The sequence below is a fragment of the Trichomycterus rosablanca genome, chromosome 1 (genome assembly GCF_030014385.1).
Source record: "Trichomycterus rosablanca isolate fTriRos1 chromosome 1, fTriRos1.hap1, whole genome shotgun sequence".
In the NCBI taxonomy this organism is placed as follows: Eukaryota; Metazoa; Chordata; class Actinopteri; order Siluriformes; family Trichomycteridae; genus Trichomycterus; species Trichomycterus rosablanca.
Window position 1 is genome coordinate 9,599,958 of NC_085988.1, and position 26,725 is coordinate 9,626,682.

At 38.6% G+C, this 26,725-nt stretch overlaps 1 protein-coding gene across 1 annotated transcript in view; it reads left to right on the plus strand.

Annotated features, from left to right (window-relative positions):
• The first annotated feature begins 2,199 nt into the window (after positions 1 to 2,199).
• The window catches only part of LOC134334461 (uncharacterized), a 37,807-nt gene continuing 13,281 nt past the window's right edge, over positions 2,200 to 26,725 (plus strand). Inside the window, exons 1-4 of the mRNA XM_063016813.1 lie at positions 2,200 to 2,677; positions 11,451 to 11,510; positions 11,618 to 11,968; positions 13,040 to 13,390. Of these exons, the coding sequence (XP_062872883.1) occupies positions 11,465 to 11,510; positions 11,618 to 11,968; positions 13,040 to 13,390 (748 nt within the window). The 5' untranslated portion in view covers positions 2,200 to 2,677; positions 11,451 to 11,464. The remainder of the gene's footprint in view (positions 2,678 to 11,450; positions 11,511 to 11,617; positions 11,969 to 13,039; positions 13,391 to 26,725) is intronic.

The window sequence follows — 26,725 nt, forward strand, 5'->3', positions numbered from 1 at the left end:
CTGGATATTTTTGGTTGGTGGACCACTCAGTCCAGCAGTGATGTGTTTAAAAAATTAGCACTGCTGTGTCTGATCCATTCATACCAGCGCAACACACACTAACACACCACCATGTCAGTGTCACTGCAGTGATGAGAATGATCCACCACCCAAATTATACCTGCTCTGTGGTGGTCCTGTGGGGGGTCTGACCACTGAAGAACAGGGTGAAAGCAGGTTAAAAAGTATGTTGAGAAACAGATGGGCTAAAGTTAGTAATTGTAGAACTACAGAATGCTTATACATAGTAAGTTTTTTAGGATGAACCCAAGTTCATATGCATGTATAAATAACAAAGCTGGAGGTAATATTGTTATTGAACATTTTAAAATAGTTAGAATTTTGCTAAACCAGATTTTGCCACTGTCTCCATTAATTAATAGGAATTATAAAGCCAAGTGAACTTCATGACAGCAGGGCTGAGTGGTGATTTAAGAAAATGCAGAGGATTACTGATTACAAGACAGAGCTGACAAGAGCATGATTGAAATGATAGATATTTAGAGCAGCTATATTATACAGATTTTTATCAAATTTTACCTTTATTATTAAAAAGTTATTGTGAACATTATTTACTGATTTGTACAGCATTGTTACCTATTTTACTCAGGTGCAGTGTGACATTACATGGGTACATTTTAATGTGCAGAATTTAACAAATCACACCCAAAATTTGTTGTTGTTGTTGTTGTTAATAAACTAGTTTAAATATTACACAATTATTTGAGATGTATGGGCTGTATAGTGGCTTAGTGGGTAGCCTTGTTGATTCACAGCAAGAAGGTCCTGGGCTCCATTTACAGGTGGATTCTTTCTGTGAGGAGTTTGCATGTTCTCCCCATGTCTATGTGTGTTTTTTCTGGGTGCTCTAGTTTTCTTCCACAGTCCAAAGACATGCAAGTGAGGTGCATTGAAGACACAAAACTGCATATGACTGTGTTTGATTTTAAATTTGTGAACTAATAAATCTATAGATGTGAATAGATGTGTAATGAGTAACTACCTGCCCTGTAATGGATGTAACCATGTTAAAATCCTAATAAATAAATTAAAAATTAAGATAAATGTCTGACAGACAGGTCAATAAATCAAGTGTGCTACCCATCATTTGTAATAAAATATAAGCCTATCGAGATGTGCTACCTATAGTTTATAATAATATACAGACCTATAGAGATGTCCTACCTATAGTTTATAATATTATACAGACCTATAGAGATGTGCTACCTGTAGTTTATAATAATATACAGACCTATAGAGATGTGCTACCACTAATTATAATAATATACAGACCTATAGAGATGTGCTACCACTAATTATAATAATATACAGAGCTATCGAGATGTGCTACCTGTAGTTTATAATAATATACAGACCTATAGAGATGTGCTACCACTAATTATAATAATATACAGAGCTATCGAGATGTGCTACCTGTAGTTTATAATAATATACAGAGCTATCGAGATGTGCTACCACTAATTATAATAATATATAGAGCTATCAAGATGTGCTACCTATAGTTTATAATAAGATATAAAGCTATCAAGATGTGCTACCTATAGTTTGTAATAAGATAAACATAATTCTAATAAAAATAGATCAATAAAACTTAAATATTTACTACAGGAATACATTTCGATAGGGTAGGACAAATCGACAGATAAATCTATAAATCTGCACTACGGTAGGAAATTTCGATAGGGTAGGACAAATCGACAGATAGATCTATAAATCTGCACTACGGTAGGAAATTTCGATAGGGTAGGACAAATCGACAGATAGATCTATAAATCTGCACTACGGTAGGAAGTTTCGATAGGGTAGGACAAATCGACAGATAGATCTATAAATCTGCACTACGGTAGGAAGTTTCGATAGGGTAGGACAAATCGACAGAACACCGGTGTTTATCACAAACCGAAAGCTAGACTGCCCGACTAACGCTAACAGCACCACGTGACCGCTTCAGGGACTGAATAAAAATAGCACACTTTCATGCGCGGTTTGAGTTCGAGGGTCGTTTCAGGATTGACAGGAGGGAACAAACCGAAACAAACAGCGAGTAGGAAGGAACCAGTGTGAAAAAGAGGGCGCTCTGCAGTTTGGGGATCAAATAATAAACTACTATAAGAGTAAAGAAAATGCATTGCCTTATAAACGGATGCCATTTCATCAGTTCTTTTAATTAATAGGCTGTGCACCATTTGAACCTCCATCATATTTTTGTGTATAGTATCAAGTCATCAAACCAATAAAGCTTTATCTTATGACAAAACAGTCGCTGAAATTGTGTACACTTAAGTTTTAATGCGCACCAACCTCCTCTGTCCCACGTGAGCCATCATTGGTAACTACTAGTTTCGCTTCATGCACTTTTTACACGCTCCCTTGGTTTTGTAACGCTGATACACTTTATGTTTTAACTAAGAACAGTGCTAACTGAAATTAACAAAATAACTTTGTAAGTACTTCAAGTACTTAAGTACCTAGAAGTATTTCAGAGTAAGTACATGCGGTTTAGTCATATTTGATTAATATTGGCAGAGAACAAAATGAATGAAACTCGAATGCCAGGCGAGTGTTCAAAACAAAACTGACTTTACCACGGTTTTGTACTACGATTCTCCATTTTAAGGTGAGTGTAAACTCAATATAATTTGCGATTTTTTTGTAGTTTGACACCAATTATTACAATTTAGCCAGTATAATTATATATTAACCCATAGTTTTGTTTAATCGCCAACTGTAGTGAACGACGAAACCACTGCAAGCAAATTAGCTTACGTATTTTGGTCTGAAGTTTTTAGTTGTGATGAATAGTAATGTCTACAGAGAAGTATTTGTTATTTTTATGTTTTATTGGATTGTGGTTAGGTGTAAAATTATATTTGCCATTCCGATTTGTTTTAAATATTACACAAACATATTTGGTTTTGATCTTTCCTGCAGTTGTTTCCTGTATTTTTAAAATGTTAATATAATTGATAATTGTGTTGTTCAGTGGATGTTATTATTAAAACCCTGATTATTAGATTATACAAACCATCAGACTCCTCATGTCAAGTCCGAACTAATGGACACAAGACACGCACATACACGCATATATACAGGGGTTGGACAAAATAACTGAAACACCTGTCATTTTAGTGTGGGAGGTTTCATGGCTAAATTGGACCAGTCTGGTGGCCAATCTTCATTAATTGCACATTGCACCAGTAAGAGCAGAGTGTGAAGGTTCAATTAGCAGGGTAAGAGCACAGTTTTGCTCAAAATATTGCAATGCACACAACATTATGGGTGACATACCAGAGTTCAAAAGAGGACAAATTGTTGGTGCACGTCTTGCTGGCGCATCTGTGACCAAGACAGCAAGTCTTTGTGATGTATCAAGAGCCACGGTATCCAGGGTAATGTCAGCATACCACCAAGAAGGACAAACAACATCCCAACAGGATTAACTGTGGACGCAAGAGGAAGCTGTCTGAAAGGGATGTTCGGGTGCTAACCCGGATTGTATCCAAAAAACATAAAACCACGGCTGCCCAAATCACGGCAGAATTAAATGTGCACCTCAACTCTCCTGTTTCCACCAGAACTGTCCGTCGGGAGCTCCACAGGGTCAATATACACGGCCGGGCTGCTATAGCCAAACCTTTGGTCACTCGTGCCAATGCCAAACGTCGGTTTCAATGGTGCAAGGAGCGCAAATCTTGGGCTGTGGACAATGTGAAACATGTATTGTTCTCTGATGAGTCCACCTTTACTGTTTTCCCCACATCTGGGAGAGTTACGGTGTGGAGAAGCCCCAAAGAAGCGTACCACCCAGACTGTTGCATGCCCAGAGTGAAGCATGGGGGTGGATCAGTGATGGTTTGGGCTGCCATATCATGGCATTCCCTTGGCCCAATACTTGTGCTAGATGGGCGCGTCACTGCCAAGGACTACCGAACCATTCTGGAGGACCATGTGCATCCAATGGCGGTGCCGTGTATCAGGATGACAATGCACCAATACACACAGCAAGACTGGTGAAAGATTGGTTTGATGAACATGAAAGTGAAGTTGAACATCTCCCATGGCCTGCACAGTCACCAGATCTAAATATTATTGAGCCACTTTGGGGTGTTTTGGAGAAGCGAGTCAGGAAACGTTTTCCTCCACCAGCATCACATAGTGACCTGGCCACTATCCTGCAAGAAGAATGGCTTAAAATCCCTCTGACCACTGTGCAGGACTTGTATATGTCATTTCCAAGACGAATTGACGCTGTATTGGCCGCAAAAGGAGGCCCTACACCATACTAATAAATTATTGTGGTCTAAAACCAGGTGTTTCAGTTATTTTGTCCAACCCCTGTATATATATATATATATATATATATATATATATATATATATATATATATATATATATATATATATATCAGTGGCGATTTCTCTAAGACTGCAAGGGAAGCTCAGCTTCCCCTAAAATGTCCAAAATTAAATGGTTAAATATGTACAGTTGTGTTAACATTTCATTGACTACAGATGCGTTAGAACACGTTCATCTCGAAGACGAGTTCGTTCAGAATCAGCTACTTATCACAAATCTCTGACACAGACTCGATTTTCTTAACTTAACTCGTACATTCCCGTAGCGTCAATTCATTTGCCCGCAGAAGCTGAGCGTCTCTTCACTTCTACGGGGCTGCATTGAGGTTTTTTTTTTTCATGGCTTCGAAACTCGCCGGTCATTAGTGGTGGGCAGATCGATCCAAATATTGATATTATCGATACCAATGTTGGTATTGGTATCGGATCGATACTAGTGTGATGGGATCGATACTTCAGTTTTACTTTTTCTCCACTACATTCAGCACGTTTCTCCCATTTCGCCAGAAAGTAAAGACCATGTCTGTACAGTCAGACCCGCTCCTCTCACATCTTACATACACACCTCACTCCTCTCCTCCTGCTCTGCTATGTTTTGTTGAGGTATTGTCACGTTACGTTGTTAAAATCCTAACAGACATTGGTACATCGGGGCTGCGAGATGGTTATTTTAGACATCCTTTCATACACATGAACATTCACACAACAGACAGACAAACAAAGAGCTGCTTATCCAGCCCTTAGCATAGCCACACCATCCCTAACACTGGGTAAAGCCTGTTCTGGCCCCCCAGTGGCGAACGCTACACAGCCCCCTCCCCAAAGGTCAACCGTCCCGGTGATCTACTCACCAGCGTTCACTGGGTGGCTCCATGACCGCACCGCACCCCATTACACTGCCGAGCCGCCATTCCACCCACTGCTGCACCTGGCCTACTGGAACACCGCACTGATCAGATCAGTGGGCAGGGCACAAGAAGATGAGCACCGTCTTCTCAGCCGCCAGTAACACATGCCCCTGCAGCAACCCCGGGGTTAGAGCACTCAGACAGATCGGGCATATTGGCCCACCAAACCACCAGAGCCACCCAAACACCACAATCCCACTTCTGACACCAATGTGGCGCCGGCAAGTATGGAGGAAGGGGCGTCGGGGCCGTGAGATGGTTATTTTAGACATTCATTCATACACATGGACATTCACACAACAGACAGACAAACAAAGAGCTGCTTATCCAGCCCTTAGCATAGCCACACCATCCCTAACACTGGGCTACACGGCTACAGTAAGTCTGGATACCACGGCCGCAAGTCCTTCTGGGTAAAGCCTGTTCCGGCCCCCCCGTGGCGGACCCTATACTCATTCACAACTCAAACTCAAAAGAAGCTTTATTGGCATGACAAATAAGGACATTCGTATTGCCAAAGCAAGTTAGAGAGAAATAATAGAGAAGAGAAATAATAAAAATAACAACAAGAAAGAACAAATATATACAAAACAGTTACATGTCCAAAAAATATAAAATAGAATAAAATATTAATAAAAACAGTGCAAAATAATAAAAAAATAAAAAATATAATATTTACAATAATGAGGTAATAGTAACGATCAGTGTGTGTGTGTGTGTGTGTGTGTGTGTGTGTGTGTGTATGAGACATGGTCACCCACTGTCCCTCACCTGGTGGCAGGTGTGAGTATAGAGTGCTGCTAGTGTGCAGCTCTCTCTGTGCTCCCCCAGTAGGTGGGGCAGGTTGTCGGGGTCTGGAAGGGAGTTGAAGTCGGGGATGATGGTGTTAAATTTAGGGAAGAATTGGCTTGTTTTTTGTAGGGTTTTTTGGCTCTATCTATCTATCTGTCTGTCTGTCTGTCTGTCTGTCTGTCTGTCTGTCTGTCTGTCTGTCTGTCTGTCTGTCTGTCCGTACGTCCGTACGTCCGTACGTCCGTCATTAACATGAACAATGTTAAATTTGTATTTTGTGTTTTTGTGATTTTTATCTTATATTAAATTAGTTGGAAGATCTGAAACATTTAAATGTGACAAAAACAGAACAAATTGGGACAGTGCAAATACCTTTTCACAGTGCTGTAAATGCTGAGAGCATTACTGGACATTGTATTGGTCAGGGTTTTGTCAAAAACACACAGGACAGAGGACAGAGTGATGATACCCAATCTCTTCTGGTACTTCTATGAAACATGATTTCATAGTCATGTTCTTTGTATTATTAAGTTATTATAAGTCATAGCAGGGCCTCTCACACTTATTCTTTTACTCATACTAAGCAGTAATGTAGAGTGGCCAATCTCTTTATCAGCATGTTTTCAGGATGTGGGTTGAATCTGGAGTACCCAAATGAAGCCCATACAGAAACTTTCCACAGAGAATAATAAAGCTCAGGATCAATTACTGACACTGTAGCTGCGACGTGCCAAAAATATCTAACACTGGGTCTGACTAATTAGCTGCCTGCTGCTTTAGCAGGAGCGGACTCTTAACTGACATTTATCTTTAATGTCTTTATTATTGTCTAGATTATTGAGGCACTCTAGTTAGACAGCGATTACGCCATTGACTGTCCCCACCCACCACCACAGTTTTAGCATATTAAGCTAACAGAGTTAGCCTCAGGCTATTCAAACCACTTCAAACTAACATCTACCTCTCTGTACCGAAAACAATTCAACTTACACTGACAAACTCAAAATAGCAAATAAATTACACTCAGACACACTTGTGGCTTTTAATTAAAATTATTGAAGTATTGAGAATTTATTTGCACTTGCTGCTTCACTTTCATTCACTATATTAGAATTTTTTTGTGCAGCATTAAATGCTGGTATTGCTTTTTATTGCTTATTCAGTCAGAATATCGATCAGAATAAGGCAGGGGTGCCCATATTTTTGTGGCTTGAGATCTACTATTTCTTTCGCCAGGGCACAAGACAAAAATACCCCCTGGACAGGGAGAGTCAAACCATCACAAAGCATCACACACTCATTTATTCACTCACTCACACTTACAGATGAGCAACAATTACTGGCATGTTTTCAAACCCAGAGAAAAGCCACGCAGACATGGGGACTGCATGTACTAGTTTGTTTTAACCTTAATAAATTTCATTTCTCCAAATGTCCACTAGGCACACACACTCAAGTTTAACAGTATTTCTGACCTTATCGTTCTCTACAAAACACCAACGTTGCATTGCAAAATATATTTATTAACCTTCAACTCACTACAGAACAATCCATGCTGCTCGCGTAGCCAAATCCACTCACATTCATTTATTTTTTCTCCTGGATTTTACGCTGCACATCAGCATTTGTTTTCGTAACAAAACATAGTTTGGGAGACCAGAGAAGCTCACCTGTGATTCCAGTTGGTGATTGATGGTGTAGTGTGAAACCCCCTCTCGCCGATCAGTTGTGTAGTGTGAAACACACTGACTTGAAAGACTCCTGATTACAAGAGATCCAGTTGTGTAGTGTGAACTGTACAGAGACCTGACCACTTGGAAAGTTGTGTAGTGTGAACTTGGCATGAAAGAAACAGGGGCCACATTTCACGTTAATCACGTTGGCCTGTTTGAATGAGGCACGATATACCAGTGTGCACTGTGCGTTTGACTGGTAGATTGCGATCGATTTATTGGGCACTCCTGGAATAAGGCATCTCAGTAGGTCCCACTATACTATAACCTGCCACTCTGTAATACAATGATAATGTGATGGATTAGTGGTTTATACACTGTGAATTCTTATTGTGCCCATTGTTTCTCCACTACGACCCTGTCCAGAAAGAAGTGGTTGGTAAAAAGGAATGAACAATTTGCTTATTTTTAACAAACATTTTTAAGAAGCATGTAATTTTATATGAAAACAGTATTAATTAGATCATGAATTGATGGTCAGTGTAAATTATTTCCTAATAAAATGTATTGATTAAGCAGTCATGTAGTTAGAACCCATCAGCCTTTTATTAGGGCAGTGAGAACAATAAGAGCAAGCAGCACGTAGTTTCTGGTGTGGCTTGTTTTCAGTTCCTGTAAGTCACGTGATCAGAGTGTATTACTCAGACTGAAATTCCCCACAGTCTTTATAAAGAAGGGGAATTAAACTGAATTATGAAGTAACTGATGATATGCTTATATTAATAATAATAATATAAAGAAGAAAACGAATTAGGAGGAACCTTAGTTGTATATTAAAATAGTATTAAGTGAAACATGGAGGGTGTGTTCGAAAACCTAGTGAGCTGCCTTGCTGTCTTACTGTCTACATAGACAGCTGCCTCAGTAGAGAGGATTATAATAAGTCAGTGACTTATAAGTCAGGTTATTCAAACACACTACTTAGACAGCGATTCCATCGGGTTTTGGGTTTCGCGTTTAGCATCTTGACATTAAAACCAATAGATTGCGGTAGCACAGCACACTAACGTCAATATAACATTTCCCTTCATGTACCGATAACGGTTAAATTTCCTGACGAGCTCGAACTTGCAAATAAAAACACTCGGTACAAGTTTATACAAGTTAAAAATCAGTAATATTTTATTTATGTTTGAAAATAACTCCATTTGTTTCCCCGCCCCGTCAGCCATGTTTATTTTTCTGTGAGAGAAGAGCACCCGACCCACAGTGAATGCTGGGATTGCCTTGATCACTAAGGCAGCGTTGGATGCTCACTCGTTCTTGAGCCAAAATAACATTGAAATATTAAGATGCCTCAGTAGTGAGGATTTTAAGGCATCTAGGACTTTGAACAGCCTCCTTCTCGGGAGCGCCGCACAGGATGACGTAACATGCTGCGTATGTAGAGAGAGAGCTAGCTTCTCCAACACACCTGAGTGTCATCAGTGTGATTAACCAAAATATTTGGTTAGATAGACAGAACAATACAGTAACCGTTTTCAGCTTGTTTATCTGTGCAGTAAGAATAAAAACATTGTTGATCGTTTTTAACCTTTAATAGAATGACACTTTCCAGCAAACACATGATAGGCTACCAAAGGATAGATGTAGACCTCTATATTCCAAATCCTACTATAAATGCCAAAAAACCCAATGGACTGTATGTGCGGCAAGGATACAAACCATTATCTAAGTCTTTGTTCCCTGTACCAAAGGAGCCTCAGTAATCCCAGAACCCAGCTGTCACTCTGTTAGCACTTTTCCACCAAAAGAACTCTGGTTCTTGAACCGGTTCTGCTCAGGTTCCTTTGATCCTTGGTGTTTTTTAGAGAACTGACTCGCATTTCTGCTAGTTTTGGGAGCCAGGTATGCATCATCAATGGTGGGTGTTACACAACAAAATTAAAGAGCAGTAACATGATGGTGGAGCATATAGATTATCTGTGAGGATTTGTGCTGTTGTTACAGATGTTTGTTTTTATGCATCCGGCGACTCCGGACAATTGGCGGTTCAAATCCAGGCTCTGCTATGCAGCCACTGTTGGGTCCCTGAGCAAGACCCTTAACCCTCTCTGCTCCAGGGGTGCCATAAGATGGCTGACCCTGCGCTCTGACCCCAACTGCCAAACAAGCTGGGATACGTAAAGAAAGAATTTCATTATACTGTACACCTGAATATGTATATATGACAAATAAAGCATATCTTCTTCTTAGTGCGTTTATGTGAGAGGCATTTTGTGCTTCGCTCTCACTGTGACCCTTAACGCAAATAGTCACGTTGCTCGGCGCTTGGCTTGAGCGGTGCGATAAAACATCGCTAATGTTTCATGACACAAATCTGCATTTGTGTGAAATAATTTACAACAATAACGGCAGTATACATTCCTCCACACGCTAATGCCGGGTTAGCATTGGAAAAGCTACATGACAGCAATAATAACCAGCTGACGGTGTTATTATTGTTGCAGGGGATTTCAATCATGATCTAAAGATCTAAATCGGTCATGCCCAAATTTCACAAAAATGTACATTTCCGGAAGAGAGAGAACAAAATCCTGGACCAAGTGTACACGAACATCTCAGGGATGTTTAAAGCCTCTCCATCTGCACATCTAGGACAGTCAGATCATATTTCTCTTACTCTGATCCCAGCTTACAGACCAAACATCTGCAGAACAAAACCAACTATCAGGACAGTACAAGTGTGGTCTGAGGAAGCCACTTCAATGCTACAGGACTGCTTTGACAGACCTGGAGGAAAACTCGGCTTCAGTTTTAGGATACATAAACATACATACAATCACATACATGGAGAAGAGGTGGGGATGGTGAAAAGCCTGAAGTTCGTCTGAGTCATCATCAAGTCCACTCTAAAAGCTCTACATGTATCTGTGTTTAGCTGCATTTACTTCACGTGTGGTGTTTATGCAGCTCGAGGTTCTGAGAATCTGAAGCGACTCGGGAGAGTCTAAAAAGCTTCACCCAAATAAAGCGTAACGTGGCTGAATGAACTAAAAGTTCAACATAGGAACACTACATTTCTTTTTGTTTTTCCTGGTTATAAATGTCTCTGTAGTGCTGAAACTAATCACTCATTGTTTTAGTACAACAAGCCACGTTAAGCTTTATTTTTCACGTTAAGCATTTTTCATACTGCCTGGGTCGCTTTTACTGCATCATTTGAGGTGCTTTGAAAATATCAGCAGCAAATGTTATAGTGGTGCTTCTCAGAGGCAGTGACAGGCAGACTTAATAAAAACTGGTTAATGGATTAATGCAACCAAATTCAGACAAAGGTGTGGCAAAGGTTCACAGGAAGGGCTTCGGGGCAAGTCCATAAGTGTTCTTGAGTGACCCACTTTTTCCCCAGTGAACAAACCTCTGTACATTTAATGCACAGTTACTGTTTACTTGCTGAAATTAATATTTTCACAATATTTTCAAATATTTAGAATTAAGTATTATGTTGTTCCCTGTAGTAAGTATGTTCCCTGTAGAGGAAGTGCTCAGTTATTTACAATTAAAAATACAATTTTGACTAGGGCTCAGTGTGACCAAATATAAAACATTAACATCACTTTTGTTAAAGTCTTTTATTGTTTGTTTGTTCCTCTTGACAGTCATAAGCCTCCAGATGTTTCTCCTGTACATCTGCATTGTGCAGTTTGTTAGCTGTGATGGTGAGTGAGCAGCTTATATAAAACACATCAACCAGAATTCTTCTGATATAAGAGTTATATTTAATATCAGCTTCAATTCATCTAGATTTTATTTATTTTTACTCTAGATCTCTCCTCTGAAGATCCTCAGATTACCATAACTGCCACAGTGGGTTCCACAGCTCTCCTGCCCTGTAAATGTACCACTGAACCTGATAAAACACCACATGTTAGGTGGAGGACTGATACTGAGACAGTGTTTGAGCGAGAGGGTAAAGAGTGGTTTGATGGTGAGGAATATGAGGGTCGTGTGGACGTTCCTAAGGACGAGCTGAATAGAGGAGACTGTTCTCTGGTGTTGAAGAATGTCAGAGTTACTGATGAGGGCGTCTATATATGCTACCAGCTGGTGATAAAACGTACAAAGAGGTCTGTTTCTGTACCTCACTTGATCCAGACTGTTCATCTCTCAGTTGATGGTAAGTATTTAATTTTCAGTAGAACAGAAACTGATCAGAAACAAAATAATCAGTCATTAAAACACTGATTACTGTTTTCTCATTATTAATCATTTACACTTCATTATTAAGCTGTTATAATGAATCAGATCTATTACATACAGTGCAGTGATAAAGTATTTGCCCCCCTTCATGATTTTCTTTATTGTTGCGTATTTGTAACATTTCAGCTGTTAGACAAAGACGAGATGAGGAAACACGTAGTTTTTTTTATTTTATTTAACATTTTCTTTTTTAAAGTAAACACAAATGAAAACATGGCAGACTCCTTAAGTAGTGTGTATTTGGTGGTTATGGGAGAAAAGCTGCAGATCATCTGCTGTGCTTCACTTTGTAACCACTAGAACCAAAATCATATCAAATACATTTTTAAATTTATGGAGAACCTGCTAAAGTCTCCAACACACTGCACACAGCTTTATGCTAATCTGACGGTAAAGTAAAATTATTCAGGTCAGCCACTGGTTTTACACTAAACTTATCAAACAACATCTTTATGGAGCTGCAGCAGGAAAGGGCCTTCCCCAAACTGTTGCTACAAAGTTGGAAGATTAGCATTTGTTTGATAAAACTAATTTTATAGACCTGTTAGCAGTGGGTGTGTCTAAAAAACCTGGACTGACATAAAAATAACATTTATTATAAATAGTATGTGGACACCCCTTCTAAGTGTGAGCACTATTTATCATCATCACAGTTATGATGATTAAACAGCAAAATAAATTTTATTTAAAGCTTTGTGACAATATACAAGAAATTACATTAAAATGGAATACGAGGGATCCTCAAAAAGTTTGTGCACTTTTATATTTTGGTTGGAAACGGTGAGAATGGGAGGAGTAGCAATTAGTCAAGTCTGAGAGACTCGTATAGTCCAAATTTAGCTCCACCTGATTTCCACCATTTTACAGTTTGTTATCTGTGATGGTGAGTGAGCAGCTTCTATAAAACACATCAACCAGAATTCTACTGATAAGAGTTTTATTTAATATCAACTTCAATGTATCTAAATCTTTTACATTTTTACTCCAGGCTTCTCTGAAGATCTTCTGATCAGCATAACTGTCACAGTGGGTTCCACCACTCTCCTGCCCTGTAACTGTAACACTGAAACTGGTAAAACACAGTATGTTCAGTGGAAGAACGATATTGAGACAACAGTGTTTGAGCGAGAGGGTGATGAGTTGTATCAGGGTGAGGAATATGAGGGTCGTGTGGACGTTCCTGAGGACAAGATGAATAAAGGAGACTGTTCTCTGGTGTTGAAGAATGTCAGAGCTACTAATGATGATGGTGAATATAGATGCTACCAGCTGGTGATGCTCACAGGGAGCTTTGGTTCTAAACGTCATTTGATCCAGATTGTTCATCTCTCAGTTGTTGGTAAGTATTTAATTTTCAGTAGAACAGAAACTGATCAGAAACAAAATAATCAGTCAGAAACACTGAACACAGTTTTCCATTTAATAAACATTTACACTTTATTATAGAGCTGTTATAATGCATCAGATCATACATAGAGTGCAGTGAAAAAGTATTTGCCCCCCTCCTGATTCTCTCTATTATTGCATAATTGTAACTGTTTAATTGTTAGACAAAGACGAGCTGATTAAACACAAACGTGTAGTTTTAAATTTAATGTTTTCTTTATGAATAAATTCAACCACAGGGCTGGTTGGTAGTAAATAATGTTTTTCTTTTAATGTTTCCCCTGTGTGAGAAAGTAATTAACTTCTTAGTTACTCAAACAACCAGTTAACCAAATATAACTGATAACTGGACTTGACTGGGTTCACCAAGTTTAATTACAGCAGGAGAATCTTAATGCTCCGGGACTCAAACGTACCACAGTAAGAGTCACTGTACAGCCAAAAACAGAAAACCTGTAACAGTAGTAAATCATCCTACTGACCAACCTACCAAAAATCTACTGAAAGTATTTCGGTATTTTACACTATTGTATTGATTTTAGAGATAACAATAGATGTGGTTGATGATTTTCTACATGCAGCAGTTTGTTTGATGTTAAACTGGAGTCTAGAACCTTCTCTTGTTAATAATTAGCATTAGCCTCGTAGCTCCAGTGCAAAACTAACCTTAAACACCGAGCTTAAAAAAAGTGGATTTATTTAGTATTGTTACAGAGAGGAGAGCTATGATGATGCTAAAACTATAAAATGAATACATCTTTCTTTTATTTAGCCAAAGAAACGACGACACCGAGTTCAGACTCTTTCAGAGGTGAGTGAATACTGAAGTGATTTTCTTTGCTACAAGTTAAATGTTCTATAATCAGTAATTGCATCTTTCATTCACACTTAAATAAAGAACAATAACTTTATTTATTCATATCAGAAGTTTTAAGTTTCACTTCCTGATTTTATATTTCAGATAATTCAAATCACTCGTCTGAAAACGAGACTGAACCCCCTGCAGGTCTCGCTTTACTCGGGATTATAATTATAACAGTATTGTGTGTTGGTTTGGTCGCTGCAGCAGTGATGATCATCATCTATCATAAGAAACGAGGTAAAAACTTCCTGCATCATTCACACAATTTTATTTAATCATAAAGTACAATATAAAGTGTGTGATATTAATAGTGTGTGTGTGTGTGTGTAGTTTTAATAGTGTTTGTTCTGTTTCCTCTGTTGATACTTTCTGATTCTCAGTTGAAGCTGAAATGTATCCTGAGAAATTACATTACAGCTTTTAACAAATAATAATGTGCCACCACTATCAGCACTTAGTCTTCTCCTGTAATATCTTATAAGGTGTAAGAATACAGAGCAGGGGGTTTAGGACAGTGTGTGTGTGTGTGTGTGTGTGTGTGTGTGTGTGTGTGTGTATGTAGTGTGTTCATGTGTGTAGTGTGTTCAGTATTTATTTGAAAATGAAATTCTGTTTTGTTTCAGAGAGGAAAAACATTCATCATGTATCTGATGTATCTTAAAACAGCAAAACCAGAACAGACTCCACTGAAAAGGTACAGAAACACCTCCAGTATAATAATAAACACATCATGATAAATTACTGTCATTATTTTTACATTAAAACATTAAACATTAGAGTTATAAACACTACCAGTTTATTAGGAACACCTGCTCACTCATGTACAGAGCTGTGGAAAAGTATTTATGTTACTGTTACGTTACACTTATTTCACATCTTCAAACTAAAAATATTAACAGTAAAAAGAAGGATCTGTGATTTGTTTATTCTTTTTATTTACCTGATAAACATAGATTTAGAAGTAGTTTTCCAGTAGTTATTTTTTATTTTTTTATTTATGTATTGTCTCCCTTTTTCTCCCGTTTTTAGTTCTAATTTCTAATTTACTAATTTACCAATATCATTATGCTTCCTCTCCACCAATGCCGATCTCTGCTCTGATTGAGGATAACGAAGCTAACCCACGCCCCCTTCAACACGTGGGTAGCAGCCGTATGCATCTTATCACCTACACTTTGACGAGTACAGTGCAGCTCAGCAGTGTGTACGGATAGACACACCCTGACAACACTATTATCCCGGCTCTGTGCAGGCGCCATTAATCAGCCAGCAGAGGTCGTAATTGCACCAGTCATGGGAGAGACCCCATCCGGCTTAGTCCCGCCCATCTGAACAACAGGCCAATCGTTGTTCATGTGTGCACTCAGCCTTATCTGGCAGGCAAAGCTGAAATTCGATACAATGTATTTGAGATCCAGCTCTGGTTCCAGCGTGTGTTTTTACCGCTGCACCACTTTAGCAGCCTATTTCAACTCAGTTCTGACCCACTGAACTATATTTAATTATGAGTCTCCTGTTAATTATAAACACATTTTTGTCTGTTCCAGGTCAGTTCCAGGACCACTGATCGTTAACGTCAGACTCATGTCTTTGGCTCATCACATTTTCTAAACTTTTTTTTCCCCACTCAAGACACCAAATTTCAAGGACATTCGACTTCGCCCTTCATTGAAAAAAGTGTAGCATTAAACTTGACTAGCTTTACAGCCAAAACGGCACAAATGTATTAAATATTGACACAATAAAATACAAATAATTCATTTAACGTATTTTGGCTGCAGTATAATCTGTTTATTTTGTGTTGCAAAGCTTTGGAGACCAACATGGACTCCATGGATTATCACTCCAACTTTAATCAATACAGATCAGAATTAGCAAAAAAATTTGGGATGGTGAATGTAAACAACATTTGCAACAGATATACAGTGTGTTGGTAATGACATTACAGATCTGCATTCCTACTTACACTCACTGAAACTATCACATATTTTTTTCATAGTTTTTTATTATAATTTAAGCATGGTAAAATATCCTCAAGGCATTTAGCTGTTTTTCTGATACTATATTAAACTGTACATTTTCTCTTATCTTATAAACTCTTTGAATCAAAAACATTAAAAACTCGACATGTCCTTCAGGTAGAAAACACACAAAAACAGGCCTGAGAGCCAAGCAGTAAACCTTTAAACTTGTGTTACAGCTCGAGGCTCCAAGTAACTCTGAGTATCAGAATCAGCTTCTCACAGAGTCTAAAACGCTTCTGGTTCAAAATAAAGCTTAACGTGGTTAAATGTAGTAAAAGAAGGAGACAGGAGCACTAAACTTGTCTTCATTATTACTGCTCATAAGTTCCTCCACTAATGAAATTCCTCACTCGCTGTATTAGTCCAATAAGTCATGTTAAGTTTTGTACACCGCCGCCACACTTCATAGAAAATAACAGCACAGTCGCCGGTACTGAACTTGGTAAGGAATACAGTGTTCCAAGCATCTCAACGATTAAGAAGAAAACAATAAAGAAGTAAAGTGCAGGTTTTACTGTATTTTTTATTGATTTTTAACTGTTTTCAGGTGTATTTCAGTGTTTTTTTTTAATTACTTGTGTTATTTTCAGTACGTGTCAAAAACAACCCAATAATTTTATTTAGGTTTTACACCACTTTATACACATGATTGTGTTATTTATGGCATGATCAGTGTTTAAGTAATTTTTTCCTCATTTCTATTTGTCCATTTCTATTTTTGTTTCCATTTGGTTTTCTGCAATGTTGGCTCGGTGAGTAGCACTGTCGCCTCTCAGCCTTGAGTTGATCCTGAGGAGGGGTGATTTAGTGTAAGTGTTGGAGATGTATACAAGTTGCAGCAGTCGTTAGATAAATGGCACCCTCGGACATCCTCCGCTTCATCTTCTGGATCTGGTAAACTTGCCACAAATATGGTGCTATGAGGGCAACAGCAGCTGGACAGTGTAAGATAGTCTGGGTTAGTGGCCGCCACTGCTAAATGGGACAACCAGCTGAAAACAGTCCAGTTGGTGCCAGTGTTGAAAGAAGCAGCATTGTTGGTGGTGGCGAGCAAAATATCTAGAGAGAGTGTGGATGGTGCATCACTGGAAAAAGCTGCACTAGCGTGAACAGTGGCAAAAAACTGGTACAAAAACTGGTATAGTTATCAGAGGGAGCCTCGTACTCAACACATTTCTCTGGGTGATTTGACTGGCACGCCTGTAACAGCAGCTGCAGTTGGCAAAGCCTCTGATAGTAGGAAATAGAGGAGATCTTAGATGAGCACAGCCGCCCTTCCAATGGGATATTTCTAGCCTATCCAGTAAAATATTATGATCTACAGTATCAAATGCTTATTAAAACCTCATAAAACAAGAAAGTGGAGATTTTAAGATATACAGAGATATTGGAGACAAAAGTTAAATTTGATATTGGCCTATAATTAGATCATCAAGAATCAAAATGAGGTTTTTATTCAGTGGTTTAACATATCTTTGATGGCAGGAAGTAATTATTTAAGTAAATGTGTTGAATAAAGGTCCAGTATGGTGACTGTAATGTAACCTGTGTTCAGTGCAAGGTGTCGTGCTGTCCCCTGTCTGTGGTATTCTTCCTCTGCGTTGTGTTATTTTGTAAATGTTAAAACAGGAATAGAGAGACTGGACACCATGAATGTTTGTTTATGCAGCACAGCAGTACCAGTTTATTCTTCAAATTTCCAGTGCAAACAGTTCAGGGACTTCAGTGACAGACCTCAGTACAGCAGCTTCAGATCTACACACGCGCTGTCCTCCCCTTCACAACGCATAATAATGAACTCACATTACTGTGTGCCAATAAACAATCATCTAAAAGTAACATGAACTGCAGAGTATACAATTAAACATAGCACATATCACAGTTACATTGATTAAAAACTGGAACATTGGTAAACTGTGACCATGCTGCTTAATGTAAACGTAATAACATTTGGATAAACAGCATAAAAGTATCACATTTATCACCCATCATAACATACTCTTAAATAATCACAATCTAACTGAAAACTGAACACGGATGGCTTACAAAATAGAGATTATTAATGGAAAATAATCCGTTAATGCATCTGCCTGCAGGAAAAAATGCAGGCTGTCATTTGAATAGCCAAGCCCTGGAGATGAGTCTCAAAGGCATCCTCACACTCATCAGCCCATTCAAACGGCAGCACAGGGGCTGGAGGCCCTTTCTTGCCCCTTTTTTCTTCCTTGGGTCGCTGGAAGTCAGCTGGTACAGAGGTACAGCAATGGCCGCATACCCTTCACCAAACCTTCAGTAATAACCAGCAAAATCCAGAAACTGCAACAGCTCTCATCGTTTTTCTGGCCTTTTCCATTCTGCCACTTTACTGATTTTCTCTGAATCCGTCTTGATACCCTTGCTTGACACCACATGTCCCAAGTGGTGCACCTCTTTTCTTAACAGGTGGCATTTTGGGGCTTTAGCCCATATTGTCTCAGTCTGTTAAAGATCATCTGCAGTCTCTCCAAATGTTCCTCAAAACCACTATGTCATCTAGATCTGGGCGATATTGCAACAACAACAAATGTATTAATGATTCTCGATTGTGATCTTTTTCTTTGTTTGTTCTAGTACAGTATAATGCAATAGAAAAAAGACTCAAATTTTAAAAGACTGTAGAAGTGCAAAAGTAGTAACAGCACCACCTATAATTAAGTCACTCAGACTTTATAACAATAACTACATAACAATAATTAATAAATAAAACTAAATAGAAATCTTAATTAGCTATATTCTTTTTAAGAATAGCTCACAAACTCACTTTAAGTAATGTGCAGCAGAACCTCCTTACATTAAGAAAAGTGCAAAACCACAAAAAGTTCTTTACAGGTTTCTTAAAAGGAACACGAGCCTGTGTACTGATTCCACCACTGAAGTGAGTCTGTATCAGTATCTACACTGGGGGGACATCAAGTAATCACTCAGCTCAGCTTTGATTTTGTCCTCTTGTGACTGGGGGGTGGATGGAGGGGGCAAGTTCTGCTTCTAACAATATAGACTACAATTCCCATGCTCCCACCGACTCCCCCGTCAGCCAATCCTGATCGGTCCTTATGCTCATGGTCTCCAAAGTTTTGATTAGGTTCAGCTGTGTTCAATTCCATAAATCTTATTTAAACTCCTTTGTTTGTCTATTTTGTTGTGGAGTATTGCTGATCGTGTTTGTGTGCATTGTTTCTGAATCTAGCTGTTACCGTGTATGACCCTTGTCTTCCATTTACTGTTTTTGCCTGCTTCCTTTGGTTTTCCCCGCCTGTCTGTTTATGCTCTGGTTTTGAACTCTGTCTGATTTTGTACACTGTTCTTGGATTGCCCTTTTGATTGCCCGTTCATTCGAATTAACCAAATTAATCGTGAAAATCGCCCAGCACTGATGTCATCCAAGTAGATCAGCAAGCTTTTGAAATTCAAGTTTCCGAAGTCTTTGGAATGTCGATGGCACATTCACCAGTCCAAATGGCATCCAATTTGCCTCAGATATCCCCATAGGTGTACTGAATGCGGTTTTATGGATGTCAGCGTCTGCCACCTTCACCTGCCAATAGCCAGATGTGAGATCAAGGGTAGAGAAAAATTTGCCCCAGTGCCCCCAGAGCATCCTCCACTCTTGGGAGGGGAAAAGCATCATGGGCGCTGCAAGCATTAAATTTTGGGTAGTCCATGCAAATTCTCAAAGACCCATCTTTTTTGGTTACGACTACCATAGGTGAGGCGTATGGGCTCTTACTTGAGCGTATGACCCCTGCTTCTTCCATCTCTATGATCGCCTTTCTCACTGCCTAAAACTAAGTGGGTGGCATCTTTCTGTATGGGAGCCAAAAAGGCATAGGGTCAACCAATGGAATTTCGTTTTGCACCACTGCAGTATGCCCATAGTCCAATGAATGCCTGGAAAACACATCAGTATACTGTTGCACCATCAACTGGCTGCGCTGGTGCTCTGTTTCCATGCAGGAATAACTCAGATCTAGTAGGGCTAAAACGTCTTGTACAGGGTCACTGGGATCTTGGCTCTGCTCTGTACCTGCTTGCAGAACATGGGCTTGGTGATTGGTTTCAGTTTGTGACGTATTACCACTCAAGTCACTCTCCCCCAGAGTCTCAGACACATTATTAACCAGGAACAGTTCAGCAAGTAAAGTTTTAGGCTTCATTTTTAAAGGCTACTCTGATAAATTTGCTAACTGGGCTGTGTTTCCTCACATCTGCCAGACCCCGAGCTACAGCAAGGCCTTCTGGGTGCTTATGGCTGGACAGCCCCTCCACTAACACTGTGTATGCTCTCCATTTAGGGCCCCCAAAACTCTGCAATTCACAGTGACCTCTTGACCTGCAGAGATGAGCATGGCTTTCTGACCCATATACTTTGCATTCCCCACTCTACCAGTCCCTTTGTACCCTCCAGCCTTTTCAATTTCAACTGCAGAGTACCATTCAGGGTGTCTGAGTTTCACGACTGACAAGTATTTTTCCCCCAGCTCAGACTGCAGGTGTTCTTTAGACGCACAAATTACTTTGGTGCAGGTCAGAATTATAATCCAGTAAAAATATTTATTTATTTATTAAGTAAAGTTGGTTAATACGGAAGCGTATTGCTGCCACACAGATAAAATAAAAAGCCGTCAGTATGTCGTTATAACGAGAAAAGTATGTCGTTATAACGAGAAAAGATGTCGTTATAACGAGAAAAGTTCATTAGCTTAAATGCTGCATAGCTGACGGAAGCGTATCTGCTGATGGAGAGACAGTTTGCACAAATGCATGATGCTGTAACTTGTGTAACCTTACAGCTTGTCGTGCAGATCAAGATTCTCCTTTAGGAGCAACAATGTCTAAACTTAGTTTAATATTCAACATCTGTCTGACATTCGGCATTCTGATCTAAATAAGTGCTTCAAAAAACACACAAGACCTTCTTATTTTATGATTTCTTACACGAATAAAAATAGTCAACATACTACAAAAACAATTTTATGTTAATTTTAAGATTACGTCTATTTATCTAAAGAAAGGTTATAATGAAACCGTTTATCAAGCTCCCACTTCAGCTAATGAGTTACAGTGAAATGTAGGAGACATTTACTCTGCACTTATCCAGACTAATACATCCATTTAAATCTTGTATGATTTGATGAATTAATGTCAAACCATTTTTACACAAACACATCAATGTTTCTCACCTACTACACACACCTTAGTTTTTGAAATAACATAGTATTTATTTTACATTACATTTAAATAAAGATCAATAAATCTGTAATAAATTTCAATCTGTAACTTGTTAGATGAAGTGGGAGCTTGATAGACTTGATTGTTTTTGTAGTATGTTGACTATTTTCATTCATGTAGGAATCATAAAATAAGAAGGTCTTAGGTGTTTTTTCAAGCACTTATTTAGATCGGAATTCCAAATGTCAGACAGATGTTGAATATTAAACTAAGTTTAGACATTGTTGCTCCTAAAGGAGAATCTTGACATCCTTCTCTCTTTATAACCACATACTTTCTCGTTATTACGACATCCTTCTCTCTTTATAACCACATACTTTCTCGTTATTACGACATCCTTCTCTCTTTATAACCACATACTTTCTTGTTATAACCACATACTTTCTCGTTATTACGACATCCTTCTCTCTTTATAACCACATACTTTCTTGTTATAACCACATACTTTCTCGTTATTACGACATCCTTCTCTCTTTATAACCACATACTTTCTTGTTATAACCACATACTTTCTCGTTATTACGACATCCTTCTCTCTTTATAACCACATACTTTCTTGTTATAACCACATACTTTCTCGTTATAATTACATCATTTTCTTGTTATAACAACATACTTTCTCGTTTTAGCGACATATTTTCTCGTTATAACAACATCCTTTTCTTGTTATAACGACATACTGACGGCTTTTTTTTTATCTGTGTGGCAGCAATACGTTTTGGGTTGTCAGGGTTCCCTATCTTTCTTTTTCTGTGAAAGCTGTCACAGATTGCAATAGTTTGCCACTGCGCTGAGCTCCTTTCTTTTGACTTATAAATGTAAACAGAATAGCATCTGTTTTTTTAAATAAACAAGGACACATATATTCGATCACTATTAAAAATTTACAAATGTATTCACCCAGCAAGCACAACTATGAGTTAGCCACTTTGTGGTGATACGCCATGATGATAACGTTTTGAGAAGTAAAGCACCAGAAACAACAAATCGGAGCGCCTTAAACAACTAAATTTATTTACAACCCTACTGAGAGCAGCTACTTACAACAAATATGTATTACAATAATACACCTAAAGGTCATGATAATTCATTCAGATTTAGCTATTTGATGATGTACCTTAATTATTAAAAAGTATCGGTATCATATCGGTTTTGGCCAGGCACGTGCACAGATAGACCCCTAGTGGTGCTCAAAGAACTTGCCCTTTTGCCCTGGATGAGAAAAGTGCCCTTTCTGCTGGAGCCCATTTTTTTCTACATTCATCAATATTTAAAAATAAAAATTACCCTCTCTGTCATCAATTCCCCCCAAAAGTGTTTTGATATCTGACGGGCATTTATTTGAGTTCTTTTGAGAATTCTGCCCCGATCTGATCCCGCTGCTACACACTTCTCCTCTGACCTGCAGCATCAGACAGACAGGTAATGACAGTGTTTTATACAAAGAGCATCCATGCATAACGCATAGCCTACACATTTTGTACTCATGAGTCATGAAATACATGATTTCAAAGCCTTGTCTGTTTACTGACGTTTGTTATGTTTAATGAAGGTGGAGGGGGACAAACTGCAGCAGACAGACAGACAGAGAATTTAAAGACAGTTTTACTGTTTTACAAATTAGACAAGTTCACTAGTTTTGTTTTATTTAAAAGCTTACTTATTTTGATGTGAAAGCCTGAAGAAAAAAAAAGCATGAGCACAAACATTTTGCAGGAGAATGTCAAGTAGCTCTCTCAAGTGTTGAAAATAGATACAAACATACAATATTTTATAATTACAGCATCCTGGCCAAAACACTGTGTAGGAAAAGTCACCTTTAGTCAAGGAGTTATTTTCATGCAAGCATTTATACTTCAACAGTTGAGGTTTACAAATGAGGAATAATTTTGCCAGGTAATGAACATTACAAACTAATATATGTAGAAGGCTAAATATAATGCATACAAAACAGCATACAAAAAATGATGAATAAATAGGAAAATGTTATTTAGCTGTTTATTTAATTTTATTGGCATAATAATAGGCCCATTGTTAACATTAACTACCCAAAGTGGGTTTCTGATTTGAAATCAAAGGTAGGTCTTAAGTTGAGCTACATGACAGTCTGGTGAGGTAAATTAATACTAGTAATGGTAAATTATTAGTGTAATGCTTCAACTCTGTCAGAAAACAGTAATATGATGTATACTGTGTTCTCCCCTTTATGGAGATTCAGTAAGTCACTCTTGATTATTATGCAAAGCATTGATTTATCTCATTATCAAATTTTGCAGCATAATGCCAAGAAAAGAAAAGTTACAAGAGCAGAAAGAAAAGGAAACTACAGCAGCAGCTCAGGGTAGCAGCTCTCTTTTATCCTGGATTAGGCAAATCTACCAGTAAAGCAAATGAGGGAGATGTATCAGTATCAGATGTTTTGTTATTAAAAAGCGTGCACAATAAGGCCTGTTTTTGCCTGTTTTTCATTTATTTTATGCAGTTCGATAATTTGAGTTATTTGATTAGATGTGTTTTGATTAGGGCTGGGTATCGCCACCAATTTCCTGGATCGATTCGATTCCGATTCACCAGGTCCCGATTCGATTCGATCTTCGATTTTCGATTTTCGATTCGATTTTCGATCCAATTTCGATTCAACACATTTAGGCATATTTGAGTTACATTAACAGGTTTTGTTTACATATGTACAGATGTTCAGATAACGAATGTGATAATTGTACAAAGAACACTCATTATTAAAAATATTTGTGTATTTTGTTTACATAAATAATTAATCCAAAACAGAAAACAGTAACATTCAACAGCCAGGTGTATGTTTACATTACATTTACAATGTTGTAGCATGTCAGACAAATGAAATAATAATAAAAAATGAATGTTACTGTTTTCTTCCATTTGTCTGACATGCTACAACATTGTAAATGTAAAGTAAACATACACCTGGCTGTTGTACAGCTTATGCCAAGTTTACACTACACGACACTCTGATTAACACGTGGTCACTGTAATGTTCACACTACACGACTGATCGGCGATGGGGAGTTTTACACTACACCATCTATCACCAGGGGGAATCACAGGCGAGCTTCTCTGCTCTCCAAAACTACGTTCTGTCACAAAAACAAACGTGAGAAGTGATGAAAGGTTTAATGATACCACGTCCAAACATGCACATCAACAAGTAGCGAGCAATCAAAGTTTGTGCGCTGATGAAATAAATGAATCTGAGTGGATTTGGCAACACGAGCAGCATGGATCGTTCTGTAGTGAGTTGGAGGTTAATAAATATTTTGTTTTGTAGAGAACGATCTCGCGTGTGCTGATGTATTCTGATAGAAACTATATTGCGCTCCACCACCTGTTTCCAACCTCTCCCCTGTGTTTCCCCTCGCTGTTTCTCACATTGATTGAGAGCCGAGTTTTGATCGCAGAGCGAACACCGAGTTCCTCCCGAATCCAGAGCCGAGCGAAAATCAGTGCAAAAAGTTGTGTAGTGGTCATAACTTGAGCTTCTGCCATGCTAAACTGATGTGCAGGTCAGATCTCGTTGCATGAAAAAACACTGGCTGGTCACGCGAAATTAAAGGGGGTAACAATAGTAATAGATTTCCGTGTGCACCGTAAAAAGGGGCGTATTTAAAAAATCGATCTCGCATTTATATGAATCGATATCGGATCGTTCAAATAAAGATCGATTAAAATCGAAAAATCGATTTTATAAACCCACCCCTAGTTTTGATTGTGTTTTATTTTATTTTATTTTATTAATCATTTTGGTGATGGGTGCCCTTTTTTTTGGCTTGAGCACCTGCCCCCAAAAATATCTGTGCACGTGCCTGGTTTTGGCGATATTGGCCCTGTATTGACTTGGTATTGGATCGATACCAAATTTTGCAGTATCGCACACCACTAGCAGCAGCTAATAGAATCCGGGTAAACCGAGTCCTCTGACTCGTGATTCCTGATTCAGTACAAAGATTCGAATCATTAACTCGGTTGATTCAGGAACCGCCCAGCATGACTTTTTAGACGCCCCTCTAACGCAGATACACTTCGCATTGTAATTTAAGACACTGTTAACTAAATATTAACAAAAGAACGTTTAAGTAGTTTATTCCTTGTTTACTTCAGAGTAAGTACATGCTGTTTTAGTCTTATTTGAATGTCAGGCGAGTGTTCAAAACGAAACTAACTTTAGTTCTGGTACTACAATTCTTTATTTTAAGGTGAGTGTAAACTCTATATAATTAAAACACTTTTTTTGTAGTTTGACACCAATGATTACCCTTAAAGCAGTATATTATATATTAACCAATAGTTTATGTACAGTGTATCACAAAAGTGAGTACACCCCTCACATTTCTGCAGATATTTAAGTATATCTTTTCATGGGACAACACTGACAAAATGACACTTTGACACAATGAAAAGTAGTCTGTGTGCAGCTTATATAACAGTGTAAATTTATTCTTCCCTCAAAATAACTCAATATACAGCCATTAATGTCTAAACCACCGGCAACAAAAGTGAGTACACCCCTTAGTGAAAGTTCCTGAAGTGTCAATATTTTGTGTGGCCACCATTATTTCCCAGAACTGCCTTAACTCTCCTGGGCATGGAGTTTACCAGAGCTTCACAGGTTGCCACTGGAATGCTTTTCCACTCCTCCATGACGACATCACGGAGCTGGCGGATATTCGAGACTTTGCACTCCTCCACCTTCCGCTTGAGGATGCCCCAAAGATGTTCTATTGGGTTTAGGTTTGGAGACATGCTTGGCCAGTCCATCACCTTTACCCTCAGCCTCTTCAATAAAGCAGTGGTCGTCTTAGAGGTGTGTTTGGGGTCATTATCATGCTGGAACACTGCCCTGCGACCCAGTTTCCGGAGGGAGGGGATCATGCTCTGCTTCAGTATTTCACAGTACATATTGGAGTTCATGTGTCCCTCAATGAAATGTAACTCCCCAACACCTGCTGCACTCATGCAGCCCCAGACCATGGCATTCCCACCACCATGCTTGACTGTAGGCATGACACACTTATCTTTGTACTCCTCACCTGATTGCCGCCACACATGCTTGAGACCATCTGAACCAAACAAATTAATCTTGGTCTCATCAGACCATAGG